Genomic DNA, 16,349 nt, shown 5'->3' with positions numbered 1-16,349 from the left:
CTAGTGCATGAGTGACAAAAAGTTAATACACTAGTACAGCAGGTAATCAAAGGTGCTAATGGAACACTGTCCTTTACAATGAGAGGGATTGAACATAACTGAAGCCAAACATTCTTGGATTTATCCTGTGCACTAGTGAAATCACAGCTGGGTGCAGTTTTGCCATCTTATTCAAGGGAAGATGTAAGTGGAGGTGGTTGAGAGGAGACTTGCTAGGTTAATTCCTGGAAAAAGTGGGTTATCTTCTGAGGAAAGGTTGGACGGATTGGGTTTGTTTCCACTGGAGTTTAGAAGTGTTTATGGGTGACTTGATTGAAGTGATATGATCCTGAATGGTCTTGACAAGGTGAACATAGCAAGGGCATTTCCTCTTGTGAGTGAGTCCAGAAGCAGGAGGCACTGTTTTAAAATAAGGGCTTGCCCTTTTAGGATAGAGGAGAATTTCTTCGAGCCACTTTGGAACTCTCTGCTTTCACGATGTTGAATTACCCCTCCTCCTTCACCTCGAGGCAGAGATGGATAGATTCTTGTTAGTCAGGGAAGCAGAGGTTATCTGTAGTAGATGGAACTGTGGAATTCAAAACAAACATCAGGTTCAGGGCCAAATGGCCTTATGTTCCCATTTCATTTGTTTGTATTTGGTCTTGGGAAATGTGCCATATTTTTAAAACAAGATAATCTCCGTACAGCAGTATGGATCAATCTTAACTTGTTCATACCTTTTCAATTGCTTCCTGTAGATTCAAGCTAGAAAGTATTTTCAGAAGCTGCCCCTTCAGGCCAACTTCTACCCGATGTCGACCATGGCCTACATTCAGGATGATCGATTCCGCCTGACGCTACACACGGCACAGTCTCTGGGTGTGTCAAGTATTCGCAATGGTGAGCAAACTGTCTGCATCCTACTTGACTTGGTAACAGTGCCTCCTGCAGTAATTGTCCTCCTCCAGTCCCACAGCATAAATACGATCCTTGCAACTTTAGCACTGCCCTGTACGGGGGAAAAGCAGGCCAAGCAATGCCAGAGGAAGCTCACGGCATTCTATTCTCATTTTGTCTAATCATGGGGTTTGGCATGATTGATAATTACACTGAGATTCTACAAACTTGCAGTTTAGACTGTAACTGGCATGTTTTATTTTGGAAGGCTTTTTTTCTGTCTTGGGCAGGAGTTAGAGGTGAAACAGACTGGAACATTTTGGGGAGAGTTTATCAGTTTTAGTTCCCCTCTGCCTCAGCACTTCTTGCCAGCATCTACCTCCTCCACATGGACCACCGAGGCTGCAGTTTCCATCTGATTTCAGCCGTGGCTGAGTGCAGCCAAGATGTAAGGAAAAGGACTCTCTGTAGAATGTTGCAGGCTCCCTACTCTCCAGTAACTTGGTCCTGAGAGTACATGTCTGGTTGGATATTGACTAACAGCAGGATTGGACCTGGGGAAACCCCCAAATTTTCCATCTCCTGTTTCCAAGGATACAAGGAGAGCCAAGGATTCAGGGTTGGAGGGGCGTGGTTTAGTGAAGAATGACCACTGCTGTTAGGGTTAAAGGTAAGGAATCCTATGGAGAAGATTGCTAATAAACCCTGAGGCAAGAAAACAAATTCGAAAGAAAAAGAAGCACAGCCTTCATTTACTTCTGCCTAATGCTGAATGGATCTCCTGTCCTGTCATTCCCAGGTCAATTGGAGGTAATTTTGGATCGTCGTCTCATGCAGGATGATAACCGGGGCTTGGGACAAGGGCTGAAAGACAACAAAGTGACCTGCAACAGATTCCGTATTTTGCTGGAGAAGAGATCAGCATCAAACAAAGTACTAAATTGTTTTTAACCCCTGCTTGTATGTGTCCTGTTGTCTGTGATTTACATACTGGAGAAAGTAGGAGCTGTAACTTTGAGAGGAATGGTTTCTTGCAGTGGCAGTCCAGTTGAAGGCGCCACTGTATCTGCTGCTTCACCGTTGCAGCTCAGGGATCTCCGATTTAACCCATGTTCTGAGTTAGGGTATAATTTGTCCAGGTAATGAAGGGGTGAAGTAATATAGCCAGGTCCTGCCTTCCAGTGACTCCCATGCAAAAGTTTGTATTTCAGGTGAGGGCAGAATTGTGTTCAAGTGTAATGCCTGCTTACAGCCAGATAGACTGCCCTTACTGAGTACTGATGCTTGCAAACTCTGAGGGCTGAAATACCCAATGAACTATCTCAGCAAGAATCAACAGGACTAACGGAGGACACTGGTGAATAATAGGTAGTGTGGTTAAGGAAGATTATTGTGCGTTGATGATGCGCAGTCTGTGGGTATGTGTGCTGCACGCATGTGCATGTGAGAGTAAGTGTTGTATTGTGCACAGTGTCTGTGTATTGAGTGGTGGGGAGACAGGCAGGCCAGGGGTTAGTGTGTATTATTTGGTGCGCATTGGGTTGGGGTGATGCTCAGTGTGTCAATGGATGCTTTGTGCTTGTTGCTTTCTCACCACGCTGCTCACCCGACAGGGTATGTGCTTATTGCATGACCAGAAAGGAAATTTACAGGGGTGGGCATGTGAGTCTGTGATGTGTTGCATGTATGTGTACATATTGTGATACCATTGGTGTTTGGATCCTTATCTGTGGGGTGCGAGTGGCTGGTGAGTATCTGGTGGAGTGGTGCAGTTGTGCGTATTTTGTGAGGCAAGTGTGTGTCAGTGTGCTGCAGTGTACACTGATAGTGTTGGTGCAGTATTCTGCCTGTGGGATTGTGTCCATGCACATTGAGCTGAAAGATGTGTGTGGGGTTGCAATGAGTGGTACCTGTAGTGTTTTAAAGCAAGTATACATATGTAATTATACTATGCCTGTGGAGTGTAAATGGATAGCTGTACTTGCCCATTTGCTGTACTACATGCCTTCATATTCATCATTTTCTCCATTCCCATTGCTCCTCTTCAGCACATTGGCTTTCTGTCAAGGCTGCACTCCATGTTACAGGCATTTTCAGCTTCCATCCTTTGCAGGACCAGCACCCATGAGGTAACCTTTTAGACAAGAGGCCAGGTCAAAGTGTAATCTGTAAATTAACTTTGACTGCCTCTGTGCTCTGAGTCATAGCTGCAGTATGAAATGTAGCTAGTAGCTGTTGTCTCTGTCTGTTCGTGTGAAAGCTCTTTAATCTGTATTGTTTCATTCACTAACCAGAAATTCACCCGGGCTCGAGAGGTTAAATCAACCAGGGTTGCAGTCTTCCAGACCCTGATTGCTGTTCAGTAATTCTTCCTGAGAAATGTATGAGAGAGACAGACTGATAAAGACAGTAGTTGGTTCATCTGTGGTCTAGATTGAGAGAGTTCACACCTTAAGACTTTTTCCAATTGAACATTAGGCCTTGCGGACCCAGAAGTGTACTTCAATAATGAGCCATTAATGAGGGGAGAAAGCTAGCAAAAATTAAGCACCTCGCAGTACATTCTAGAACTCTCAAGCTGTTTATATGTTGTCTCAGTGCACCCTGCTTCTTACCCACTTCTGACTCCCTGCTGCCCATGTATCTTTGGGCATTGGAGCTGGTGGAGCACAACGGATGTGATTTAGGCAAGGAAACCAAACAATGTTGAAGTGTTTTCTGAGAGGTTATTTAAGGATGGGTCTGCAATAGTACTGTGTTACGGCTTATTCTATGACCCAGAGGAGTATTAGTGAGCAGATCCATCAGTGCTCAAAGTAAGGTTCAGAACTAGCCTGTGTTATGGCACAATGCCTGACAACAATAAATCTGCCTTGCATACTGAGCAGTTCTTTCAACTAGATTATGCTAGTCAGAATCCATGCTACACCATTTAGTTTCTGTTTGAGTATGCCCTACTTTCAGTCGAGTCCCAGCCTAGTTAAGTCCCCATTTTCTTTGATTAGAACTGGCTGGTTCCCTGTTCTGGTTTGTTCAAAAGGCCGATGCATTAGTTCTCCTCAGTACTACAGTAGGTGACTGCAGTTACCAGTGTAGTTTGAAGACGCTCGTGCCAGAATGGCCATTTGTGCTGTGTAACATGATCTTGGTCTGTTGTTGCTTGGCCCACTTTAATTAGTTCTGTCAGAGATAGTAAGAACTGCTGATGCTGGACTCGGAGAAAACACAGCATGGAGCTGGAGGAACACAGCAGGCCAGGCAGCATCAGAGGAGCAGGAAAGTTGACGTTTCAGGTCGGGACCCTTCTTCAGAAATGAGGGACAAAGAAGGGAGTTCAGAAATAAAGAGAGAGAGGAGGGGTGGGGTTGGGGAAAGGTAGGTGGGATGGTGATAGATGAGTGCAGGTAGGCAGTGGTGGGGCTTGGTCACTGACGTGGGAGGAGCCGATAGGTGGGGGAGAAGATGGACAAGTTGTGTCAGGTCAAGGAGGTGGGGATGAAAGGGAGGGTTGGTCAACTCCCCCTCCCACTCCCTGGGCGACATGTCCATCCTGGGCCTCTTCCAGTGTCACAGTGACTCCACCCAGGAACTGGAGGAGCAGCACCTCATATTCCACCTTAGGGAGCCTAAAGCCCAATGATCTCAATGTGGACATTACCAGTTTCAAAATCTTCCCACCCCAGGCCTCATCCCATGACCAACCCTCCCTCTCATCCCCGCCTCCTTGACCTGACAATCTGTCCATCTTCTCTCCCAACCGTCCACTCCTCCCACGCACTGACCAAACCCCACCACTGCCTACCTGCACTCACCTATCACCATCCCATCTACCTTCCCCAGCCCCACCCCTCCTCTCTCTATTTATTTCAGAGCTCCCTTCCCCCTCCCCCATTTCTGAAGAAGGGTCCCAACCCGAAACATCAACTTTCCTGCTCCTCAGATGCTGCCCGGCCTGCTGTGTTCCTCCAGCTCCACACTGTGTGTTATTTCTTAATTAGTTCTGTGTCCTTCTAAGCCAAGGGAAGGTAAAACATCAGCCAAGGCTTCTGCTCCTCAACTCTATCCTATGTATTGTATGTGGACGTTGAATGAAGGCAAGATCGGTGGTGGCCATGTTTAAAAGTCTTTTGGCATTTACTTGAAGAATTTGAGTGTCTAAACTATGTCTGTGAGCCATGCTGTGGCCCATCAGACCTGCCAATCCAGACATCAAAGTTTGGGCTATTCCTCCCTGTCTCTCATTATCTATCCATCTCGCTCGCGCTCGCTCTCAAAACTTTGGAAATTCACAGATGAACACTCTCTTGGTACTGTTCCCTCATTAATAGGTAAAACTGAAACCAAAGCCTGATATCTTAGTGGCAGCAGCTTATAGAATTGATGGGGGCATGATGATTTATACTTCTGAGTCGTCTCCCCGGGTGCTTTGATTTGAGTTTAGCTGCCCCAATCATAGGTCTGGACTCGTGCTCAGATGATCAACTGAATGAGATAACCCATGGAACCAATTGTCTTCCGAGAGTCCCCCAGTGGTGGACTAAGAGTGGATTTGGTGAAGCAGTTCAGAAATGTTAAGTTGCTTAGATTCGCTTTTATGTCAGTCTGTTGCCTAACCAGGTGACCTGAGATCAACAGCAAACTGAGACTTTCTTATTTCAATTCCTACAATTTCAGGACAGTCAGCCTGTGAGCTTTCCCTCTCTGCTAAGTCACATTACCTCAATGCACCTCAACCATGAGGTTCTGGCGATGCCGATTATACCAAGGCCACAGAATGTTCCACCCGTCAGAAGCTGGCATCCACTTGCGACTCCTATACCCTGTGACTTTCACATGCTGAATATGAGGACATTACAGTCTGAGGTGAGAGGTTACGGTGGATTGGCATCATAGCATTAGTGCTGTCACTTAACTAATTTCTCTTCTGCCCAATGTGCTCAGTGCTGTTGGCTCTGCAAATTGGAGATTTTGTCCTCCGAAAGTGCAATTGTGTTCAACACCAGACCCTAGTTATCTGGATATGTGACTTTGTACCTGGCTCCAGTTCAGCGCTGTTAGTTTCTGCAGCAGTGGAACTAAATTGATCTCATAATTTTGCAACAGATCTCCTCATGCTGTTGTACATTGAAATGTGAGTCAGTTGCTGAATGATCCTCTTTATCATCTGTATTGCAGGTGGTTTCTGCCCCTGGGTTAGAGATGGCGCTAATCCTTCATAGGAAAGGATTTGATTGTGGGCTGGCGGCCAAGAATCTGGGCTTCAACTGCACTACCACCCAGGGCAAGGTATGAAACACGGGAGCATCTGACATTGAGCTTTTCACTCTGCTTTAGATATTAATGGTTTTTATTACATGGCTTGGTTAAGGTTCAGCTTTATTCATGGATGCCATTCAGACCATTAAATCTGTCACAGCTCTCTGTAGTAATCCAGTGTGTCCCATTCTCTCTCCATTCTCCCTCTTCCCCTCAGCCTGATAAGGATGCTGGAGTTGAGAAAATGGGAAAAAAAATTAACTAGAGCACCCTGCTCCCCAAGTATGTCAGTTCTGCTATCTGAAAATAGGCATCCATGAGATTTCACTGAGAACATGATCTACTCCAGTGCATTTGTCTCGGCTTGACATGAAGGTGGTGGGTAGGTGATGGTCCGTGGCAGTGTGCAAGAGATGGTACTGTCAGGAACAATAGAGGGAGAATTTTTTTGAGGGAGTTTTGCAACTCATAAAACCTCACCAATACATTTTGTTTGGCTTGTGTAACTTAGTATAATTTCTGACTCGGTGCTTGACTTGAAGGAAAAGTTGATTGCAACCTTACATGCCTCTTCTCTTTCTGTTCCAGCTATCATTGGAGGGTCTCTTTCAGGGCCTGGACATTCGGAGTGTGCAACCGATGTCTTTGTCCCTCCTGTACCCTACTGAGCCCTTCAACAGCAGCCTCGTATCCATGAGGCCGATGGAGATTTCCACGTTCCGCATCCGGTTAGTTTGAATAATTGTCTGACAGCGCTTCCAAGTTTGGAGCTAGGAATTAAGATGCCAACCAGCTACAACATGAACTGTTGGTCTTTCATTCCATAAACCCCTGGGTAGGGGGGCGCGGTGACCAGAGTAGTGGGGCTGATGTGGTTAGCATTACGAAATGTGGAACTGAGGACACATTTACTGGAACTGAATTTGTGACTTATGGACTTAAGATTGCATGTGCAGTGAAAGCACAGCAATAACACCTGTAACCAATGCACTTTTAAAAGAAAAAAGATGTAGGTACAATTTGTGCATACACCACTACAATGTGTGAGTTTTACTTTTATAAGCAGCCCTGATTTCATTGTCAACTCATAACCTTAACAATGAAATAGAATCCTTGGCATTTGAAAGGGGCAGGGGCTTCGCTTGTAATGTAAAAATCAAGCAATCCAGAACAAAGACGAGTGTGAATGTAACACTGGTGTGCAAAGGCATTGAAGCAGTCTGCACATTCATAATCAGTCGATGGCCAAGTCTGCCAACCAAACTGAGCAGGTGAAGAAAACCTGTATTCTGATCTGACTGACATGCAATTAAACATCACAGCAAGGCTGGCAATGGATTTCTCGAAGAATCATAACACTTGAAAGCGAGACAGGGTAGTCTTTATAAAGTACTTTTTCTGTTGCAGGTAGATGTAACAGCAACTGAACCTAAACTCATTATTAGCCAGAGACTGTTGCTTTCTGATGTATTGTAAATATCTTGGAGCCAATGCGGTAGGCAGTTAACGTTTAGTTGATCCTTTTAAGACTTGTCTCCCAAGCTTTGACTGAACCTGCAATTGTTCTGGGACACTTGAACACATCGGCTTCATTCATACATATTTCTTAGGGTATTTGTGCAATAATCTCTAGTTTTGCTGCGTGTTCTAAACTTAGTGGTGGGAAGAGTCACTTTGAAATAGGGATGTTACAATATTTACTTTGGAGAGTAATGATCTGCAGAAATGAGTGGAGATAAAAACAGAAAATGTTATAAATGTACCACGGACCTGATTGAGGGACCGCAAGTCAGTGTTCTGGAATGGCTATGCCACCGCTATCAAAGTTCTCCACCTAAAATACTCCTTCAGAATGTTGAAGGAGCCACTGTGTGTGTCCTGTCAGCTTTTCTATGTCCTGTTTTCCACATTCAGACATTCTTTTAGCACAGTGTGATCAAATTCATCTAACTTGTGCAGTAAACTTGAAATCAACAGAATTAATTGCCTTGTGGCATTTCTGAGGATCTGTCTTTTGAAACAAAAGGGATTTGAATGCTTTGGAGGTGATCAGTTGGTTATCTTGAAAAGACAGCTACAGTGGAACATTTGGATAAGTGGCTGTTGGAAATTCCCAGTATAAAATGAGAAAAATCCTATGTTAACATTTTGGAAAAATCATGAAAACAGTTAGGCCTGAAATTAAAGTTACTATGTTGAACAATTTTTTTTTTACATTGTAAAGTTATCATGTTCTGAGTAAAATGTCAGTGTCAAATGCACTTGTGTTTTATTGAAATTAATTTAATCCAGCAATGTGAAACAGCTTTTTCCATGCACTGATCATAACCGTTAATTAAGTTTAGGTGTGAGCAATTGTGATGTACATACTTGAGCTGTGGGGGAATACCAATGAGACAGCCAGAGACTCAGCCCTTCCAGGTGGACGTGATGTTTGGGGAAAATATTGAGGTATATAGCACTGGTGGTACACGAGGAAAGGGGCAGCAGGGCTGTCACAAGTGCAGCATGCAATTATGAATTAAGATTGTGCTACAGAGCTCTTGGGACACTGGTAGTACCCCCTACCCCTGGGCCAGATAGCTAGTTCAAATCCCATCTGCTCCAGAGCTGCATCTTGACATTTCTGAACAAGTTGATTTGGAAAATATCTGCAATTATGCTACTGTGACACTATGCATTCAGTGTGTAAACACTTGCAGACTGCTTTTGTCACTTGTTCTTATTGTGACATCCTTAGTTATGGGGGTTATTTTACAGAAAACCAGAACTTTGTTTAATAGTACATGCTCCTGACATGCATCAGGTTCACCTTTTGATCATATGTAAAGGATTCCGTGATCCTGATGGGATTAGACTTGGCATGTCTTCAGTCTGTGTCCTACAACGTTGACATTGAAGAATTGTCCATTTGTCAGATATCAGAATTTCTGTTAAGAGGGTGAGAAAAACCCAACTGCTGTAAGTTCTAAACTCAAAAAGTCATCAAATAAAACATTACAGAAACTGAGCTCTCTTGTAAATTGTAAGCGTCCATTCTGTGTGTACATGTTTGGAGGCCCTTAGAGCAGTCACTTGAATAAAAAAAAACAAATTACTGCAGGTGCTGGAACTCTAATAAAATCCTGGGACTGTTCACCATGTGCAGAGAGAGAGACAGTTAACGTTGCAATTGCTGATGAAAGGTTATCAATTGCTTTCTCCATAGATGTTGCCTGATCTGTTGAGTATTTGTAGCATGTTGTCGTTGGAGTAATTTGTTGCACAGTTGACACAGGTCAGGAAAGGGACTGAGCTGCATCTCAGTCTACTCTCCATCAGCGGACTGCAAATCCAACCCAACTATTGTTCCCCTCATTCCCCATATTGGGAAGGTGGAGGAAATCAGCTAGCATTGCTCTTGTGCTCAGTATCCAACAACCTATTGCAATCTATCTATTTGCCTGTTGGGCAAAAACGTGGTTCAGTTTAATTGCAACACCACCTCTGCAAGCATCGGTGAATGAATACACTGGGACGCAGCAGCATTGGCATAATGGTGATGTTACTGTTCTAATAATCTAGGACCCCTGGGGAGAGGAGTTCATCAAACGTCACACACACATACAAGTGCCTATCAGCTGCTCCTTGAATTTGTTAAAAATCTGGAGCTGAAAGAGTGACAGCTATCATTGATCGTCATAAAAACCTGTCCTGTTCAATGGCGTCCTTTAATGAAGGAAATCTGTCTTTGCCCAGTCTGCTCTACATGTGATCAGCAATGTGGTTGACTGTTAATTGTCCTCTGAAATGGCCTAGCAAACCACTCAGTACAAGGGACACTTGGGGATGGGCAACGAATACTGGCCGCACGAGTGAAACTCACATCCCACGAAATAATGAAAAGTTGAAGCAAGCATAAGTCTAGTTTGTTAATATTGCATTTATTGGTGAATATTCAGCAGGCATAGCCTAATTCTTTCTGCAGACTGCTTTATGCTTTTGTAATTGTCACCTAGAAAATGAATATCCATTTTTAATATGTTTGCAGTAAGCAAACAAGAGCCAGTATAGTGCCAGATTAATATTTATGGTTCCTGCCTGAAATATTTCTCAGCATTGAGCTGATTGCCAGCCTCTTGTTCTTAATAATCCCTTAGTGATTGATTGGGCAATATGGATAGTAGTTAAATCAACTCAATGCCTGAACACAGGTCCCCACACAAACAAAAAAAACAAAACGTCAGCATTGCATTGATTTGTAGCATACTTGACAGCTCTATGTCAGCATTGATATATTGGCTAAAATTTTCATCCATCTCTCTCAGACTTGCCTCCATGTTCACTGCATATCAATGAGCAGAGAACCCAGCGTGGTGATATCCTTGATTAGAGGTCCTGATAGAGCTCTTAACTCATTAAATACCAGCATTTATTATTGGGAGGGTACTGCTTATTCAGTGCAGCACTTGACTGCTACAGATCTCTGCCCATAAATAGTTACACTGTATAGCTGGTGGTGTTTTATAGCAATACAGCAAATGCCAATTGGAATGGTGTTTAGCTTTTTTGTAAATCTGGTGTGGAAAGACTCTCATAGGAATCTATTCTCCCCAATCACTAGCTCCTGTCCATTGATGCCTGACCTATGAATATTTCCTCCAGCACTTTGTTTTATTACTCCTGAATGGCTTTGCATCTCCCCCTTCCTGTACTCGGGTACTTCCTGTACCATCGGGATAATTTTTCTGACAGTCTAGCTGCATCTTCAACCCATTATTTTTGGTCTCTGTTTATACTATTATTAGTTGAGAGACTTATCCAACCCTTTTTAAAAATGAAGAAACTTACTTTGCTAGTGTTGAAATCCCGAGCACTGCCACACGCCCATCCACAGACGGAGATGCACACGCAAAACAACATTGGGGGAAGAATTCATTGTGTCACTATACCTTTTCTTTTTGAGAATGGGGAAATTCAGAAAAACGAGTTGATAAACTGCCACCTCTGAGAATTTTGTTTTGGATTCATTCGGAGGTTACCGTATCTCTGTCAAAGCTGGCCATCCCTACTTCCCCTTGACAAGATTGAGATGAGCCTCTCTACTTGAATTCCGACAGTCTGTGCAATGCAAGCATGCTTTCAGTGCTCCAGGATTTTGACCCAATAATAATGAAGAAATGGTAGTATTGTTCTAAGTCCAAAAGCTGTATGGAAATTTGTTGTACGCCTACTTCATTGCAATTTTCTCCCCAATGGACACCACTACTGACCCAGGAAATTCCCCATTCCTGGCATCCACTAAATTACCTGATATGAGGGATCTCTAAGGTTGACTGGATTGTTGGGAGAGAACAAATCAGTTAGGTTTCTTGGTCAAGTTCCTGTGTAGGAATGCTGGTGTTTGCTGAGGACAATAAGGAGAAATTTTCAAGTGCTCAAAGGAGTAGCAACAAGATGTTTGAGGTTTATGGTCTTGACAAGTGATTTAGAGGCGGCATGAATTATTTTTAACACAGTGCATTTGCACGGAGTGGAGGTTTCGATAGGTTTGGAGAAAATCATTTTTGCACCAAGTTATTACAATCTGGATGGCACTGCCTGAAATGGAAGTGGAAGCAGGTTCAACAATAACTGTTTCCCTGTCTGGTGCTCTGAAAAAGAGAGAACATTTCCTAAGAATAAGGGATCGACCATTTAAGACTGAGGTGAACAGACTTCTCAATAGACTATGAATGTTTTGAACCATTTAGGCCAGAGGGCAGTGGGTGCTCAGTCACTGAGTATTTTCAAAACCAAATTGAAGTTTTGGGCACTAAGGAAATTATTGGGTTATGAGGTGGGACAGGAAAGTGCTGATGCAAAAGATCAGCCATGACCATTGGATGGTGAAGCAGGCTTGAGGAGTCATATGGGCTACTGTTCCTTTTTCTGATGTACTCACTTTCAAAAGGGAATTGGATAAGGACTTGAAGGGAAGCAAAGTTACAAAGCCACAAGTGAAGAGTATGCTGGTGTGGCAAATAGTTGTTACAGGAACAATGGGCTGAGTGCCCTACAGTAGTGTATAATTCTGTTCCTATGATAGGGTTGGCCTTTGCTGTACTGCTGCTATGGTGGAATATCCTGATTCTCACTATCTTGCATCATCCGTCAATGGTGGCCATTTGGGTAAGCATCTGGAAAACCTGACCAGTGAGAACAGCAATGACAAAAGAGGGAGATACCTGTCTGAGGTGTGGAGAAAAAAATCTGCGATGATCAAGGTCTTCTAGAAAAAGAAATCACTTCCAAAATCAAATCTTGATTGATTGAATTGATTTATTGTCACGTGTACCTACGTACAGACAGATTAAAGGGTGCTTGGACAGAGTAAGACATACAGGTTGCACTGCACTGGAGATATGTGAAGCAAGATCAACATTAACAAGATCAACATTATTTGAAGTTAGACAGTCCATTCATTAGTCCAATAATGGCAGGGAAGAAACTGATCTAGAACCTATTGGTGCGTCTGTTCAAGCTTCTGTATCTACTGCCTGACAGAAGAGGTTCTAGAAGAGCATTATTAGGGTGGGAGGGGTTTTTGATGATGTTGGCAGCCTTTCCGTGGCAGTGAGACGAGTAAATGAAGTCCGTGGATGGGAGGTTGGCTTTCGTGATGGTCTGGGCTGTCTACACAACTTTCAATAGTTTCTAATGGTCCTGGGCAGAGAAGGTGCAGGACTGGGCCATTTTGCACCTGGATAGTATGCTTTCTATGGTGCATCTGTAAATCTCTTTCCTTGGAACATAAGCTTGGAGCAGCTGAGTACTGGTACAGAGGAGACTGGAGGCTTGGAGTGCAGCAGGGACGGCTGTAGGACTGGGATCTGGCGCGGGCGGTCAGATCACTTGTGGAGGCCCTGCACCGAGCTGCGACAATGTAATGTTTATTTGACATTTTTTACCCGACTGCAATGTCAATCCTTTAACGATGTCTTATTTCTAACTTATTTTTTAAAGTGTGGGTAATGCAACTACTTCTTATTCCTCTTTTGTGTCCATAAGAAGCAGACATTCTAGAAATTTTTCACTGTACTTCTACAATAGAGTAAACGTGACAATAAAGGATATTCTATTCTTTTCTATTCTGTTGTGGCTTTGTAACTTTGCTTCCCTTCAAGTCCCTATCCAATTCCATTTTGAAAGTGAGTATATAAGAAATAGGAACAGTAGCACATACGACTCTCCAAATCTCAGCAAATGATCCAACATACCTTTGCTCGAAATTACTAACAATGTAAATTAACTAGTCATCTGTGGTATTTTGTTGGAACCTGCAGTTGAAAGAAAGTTAAATACATAACTTAAATCTCATTTCTCTGTTTTAAATCAGCAGCTATACTGTGAGCCATTTTAACTTACAAATTGGGCAGAGCAGTTGCTGTACCAGGCCATCATGGATTATTACAATGGATTAGGTGGACATTTAATGATGAGCTGGAATTCTCTAAGGAAAATAAAGGCTGTGGGATCTAAAGAGCACTTCTGAGTGTTACATGGAATCTACATACATAAGTGGGCTATTCAGTCCAAATGATTTGTGCTAATTTTAATACTCAACAAAAGACTCCATCCACACTTTATTATCTCCCTCAACAGTCCCTTATCTCTCTATTCCTTACTGTTATGTATTTCTCTCAACAGTAACTGCTTCAACCACTCAGTGACAGAAAGTTACATAATCTCATCACTTTCTATGTAAAGAAATTCCTCCTAAATTCTTTGACCCATTAGTGACATTTCCCTTTTTGCGGTACTCAGTCACAAGTGAAATATCTGTATGCTTGCTTTATTGAACCCTTCCACAACTTTAAAGACCTCAGGTGTCAGATTTTATTTTCAATGCTTTGTCACATTGTTTAATAATCTAACGTGTTTTATCATCTCAGGGTCAGCTTGGATAGTATTCTTGGTTCATGTTTCACACAAGGACTTGAATATTACAATCTATTCTGACACTCCACATCAGCACTGAGGAAGTGTTGCTATGTTACAAAAACGGAAATTGCTGGAAAAGCTCAGCAGGTCTGGCAGCGTCTGTGAAGATGGTCACTGGACCCAAAATGTTAACTCTGACATTTTTCTTCACAAATGCTGCAACACCTGCTGAACTTTTCCAGCAACTTCTGTTTTTGTTCCTGATTTACAGCATCCACAGTTGTTTTGGTGTTGCTAAGTTGTCTGTCTTTCAGATGACACATTAAACAGTGGTTCTTTCTGTCCCCTCAAGTGAATGCCAGAGATCCCTCGTACTATTTTGAAAAGTAAAGGAGTAATCCAGGGTCCAGACCATTATTCCTCACAACATAGACTGTCTAGTCATTATCTTTGTTATTTGTGGGAATCTAATGTATGCAAATTGCCATGTTTCCTACATCACAATAATTACTCAACCCTAAAAGTGCACCATTGGCTGTGGAGAGCTTTTAGATGAATGGTGTTGGTGGAAAGCATGATATAAATACTGATTATTTTTTTTTCTTTAATAATGAATTTCTTTCTGAAGTGTAATTATTTTTGTCAAACAAACAGCATCCATTCTTTACAGGTGATAACTCACTGAAAGCAAATTGACGAATGACCAGTCAACCTTTTGTTGGTGCTCATTGTGGGAGGGCCATTGAACCAGGGGAACATCACTCTTTACATTTTCTGTCAGCAAGTAAGCAATTTGTGGAATTCTTTATAGAACAGGACTGTTGAAGGCTGGGTTATTAAATATATCCAAGGCTTAAATAGACAACTTTTTAATCAGGTAGGGGAATCAAGGGTTTTGACAAAAGGGCAGGAAAGTGGAGGTGAACTAAATGGCACAGCAGATTTATGGACTAAATGGCCTATTTTTCCTATGTCTTATGTCTTGAAAAAGAGGTTAATATTGCCATGAATATTTTAAAATATTAGCAACTTGTTAAAATGGCAAACGGAGCAATTTCACAGAACAGTGTTTTTGTCGTTGTATGCAGTCCCTCAGGACTGTTGATGACTTTCTCACATGCAGGAGTTGTAGGTCCTGAGGTGAGGGAACAGTCAGCTGCGGGCTCTGTCCACCCTGCCTCAGGAGGGGTAGGTGGTGTTCAATGAGAGAGGCAGGTGGGTGGATCAAACCTTGGGGTTTCAACACTCTCCAGTTTGTGTTTGATTGCCACACAATAATGAGGATGTCATTGCACTGGAAAGGTTGAGTGAAGATTCACCAGGATGTTGCTTACACTGAAGTGCTTCAGCTTTGAAGACACACAATAGGCTGGGGTTGTTTTCGTTAGAGCAGAGAAGGCTGAGGAGGGAGCCTGATTGAGGGATGCAAAATTATGAGGGGCACGGATAAGGTAGATAGCAATAATCTTTTCCCCATGGTAAAGGGATCAATAACCAGGGAGCATAAAGTTAAGGAAAAGACAAGGGATTTAGAAGGAACTTCAGGAAGAATTTTTTTCACCCAGAGGGTGGTAGGTATCGGGAATTCTGCCTGAAAGGGTGGTAGAGGGAGGAATCATCACAATTAAGTAGTATTTGGATGATCACTCTATAGCGTACAAGTACTGTAGCATACAAGGCTACAGGCAAAGTGATGGGACTAGAGTTGATACACATTTGATGACGCATGGACATGATGGGCTGAAGGCTCTCTTTCCATGTATAAAACTCTCTGACCTAATCTAGAGATAGTAAGAACTGCTGATGCTGAAGTCAGAGATAACACTGAGGAGCTGGAGGAACGCAGCAGGCCAGTCAGCATCAGAGGAGCAGGAAAGTTGACGTTTCAGGTCAGGACCCTTCTTCAAAAATGTATTCCTCCAGCTCTGCACTGTTATCTATAACCTAACCCAGGCCTGTTGGAGATGCCCAAACTGGTTGACTCCTTTGCAGAAGCTGCTTCTCCAGTTTGGGCTGTCTGGGTTAGAGATTGTCACTAGTTAGAGGGGACATTGCATTTCTCAGTCAACTTTCAGGATGTCCTTGAAGTATTTCTTACACCATCCTGGTAATTGCTTGCCAGGACAAGGCTGAGAGTGGAGAGCTTGTTTTGAGAGTCTCATGTCAGGCATGTGGATGATGTGGCCTGCCTAATGCATCTGTTTGACCTCGATCCTGGAGATGTTGACAGGACTCTCATATAGGAGTGTCTGTCCTGCCAGTGGATTTGCAGGACTTTGTGTCATATTTCCCACCAAAATATTAATGTAGGC

General features: G+C 43.0%; 1 protein-coding gene across 5 annotated transcripts in view; it reads left to right on the top strand.

The window, feature by feature from the left end:
- The window catches only part of man2a2 (mannosidase, alpha, class 2A, member 2), a 35,422-nt gene extending 26,277 nt beyond the window's left edge, over window positions 1-9,145 (top strand). For 3 of the 5 annotated variants that reach the window (XM_048617097.1, XM_048617095.1, XM_048617096.1), the window contains exons 18-22: window positions 741-882; window positions 1,679-1,812; window positions 5,554-5,742; window positions 6,055-6,165; window positions 6,724-9,145. In XM_048617097.1, coding sequence (XP_048473054.1) covers window positions 741-882; window positions 1,679-1,812; window positions 5,554-5,742; window positions 6,055-6,165; window positions 6,724-6,873 — 726 coding nt within the window. In that variant the 3' untranslated portion in view covers window positions 6,874-9,145. Of the gene's footprint in view, window positions 1-740; window positions 883-1,678; window positions 1,813-5,225; window positions 5,302-5,545; window positions 5,743-6,054; window positions 6,166-6,723 lie in introns of those variants that run through there. The other 2 variants (XM_048617099.1, XM_048617098.1) reach the window with 2 other exon arrangements.
- Window positions 9,146-16,349: the final 7,204 nt, after the last annotated feature.

Source organism: Rhincodon typus, chromosome 36 (assembly GCF_021869965.1).
Source record: "Rhincodon typus isolate 14 chromosome 36, sRhiTyp1.1, whole genome shotgun sequence".
NCBI classification, from domain to species: domain Eukaryota; kingdom Metazoa; phylum Chordata; class Chondrichthyes; order Orectolobiformes; family Rhincodontidae; genus Rhincodon; species Rhincodon typus.
This window is presented reverse-complemented; position numbering and strand designations above follow the sequence as displayed.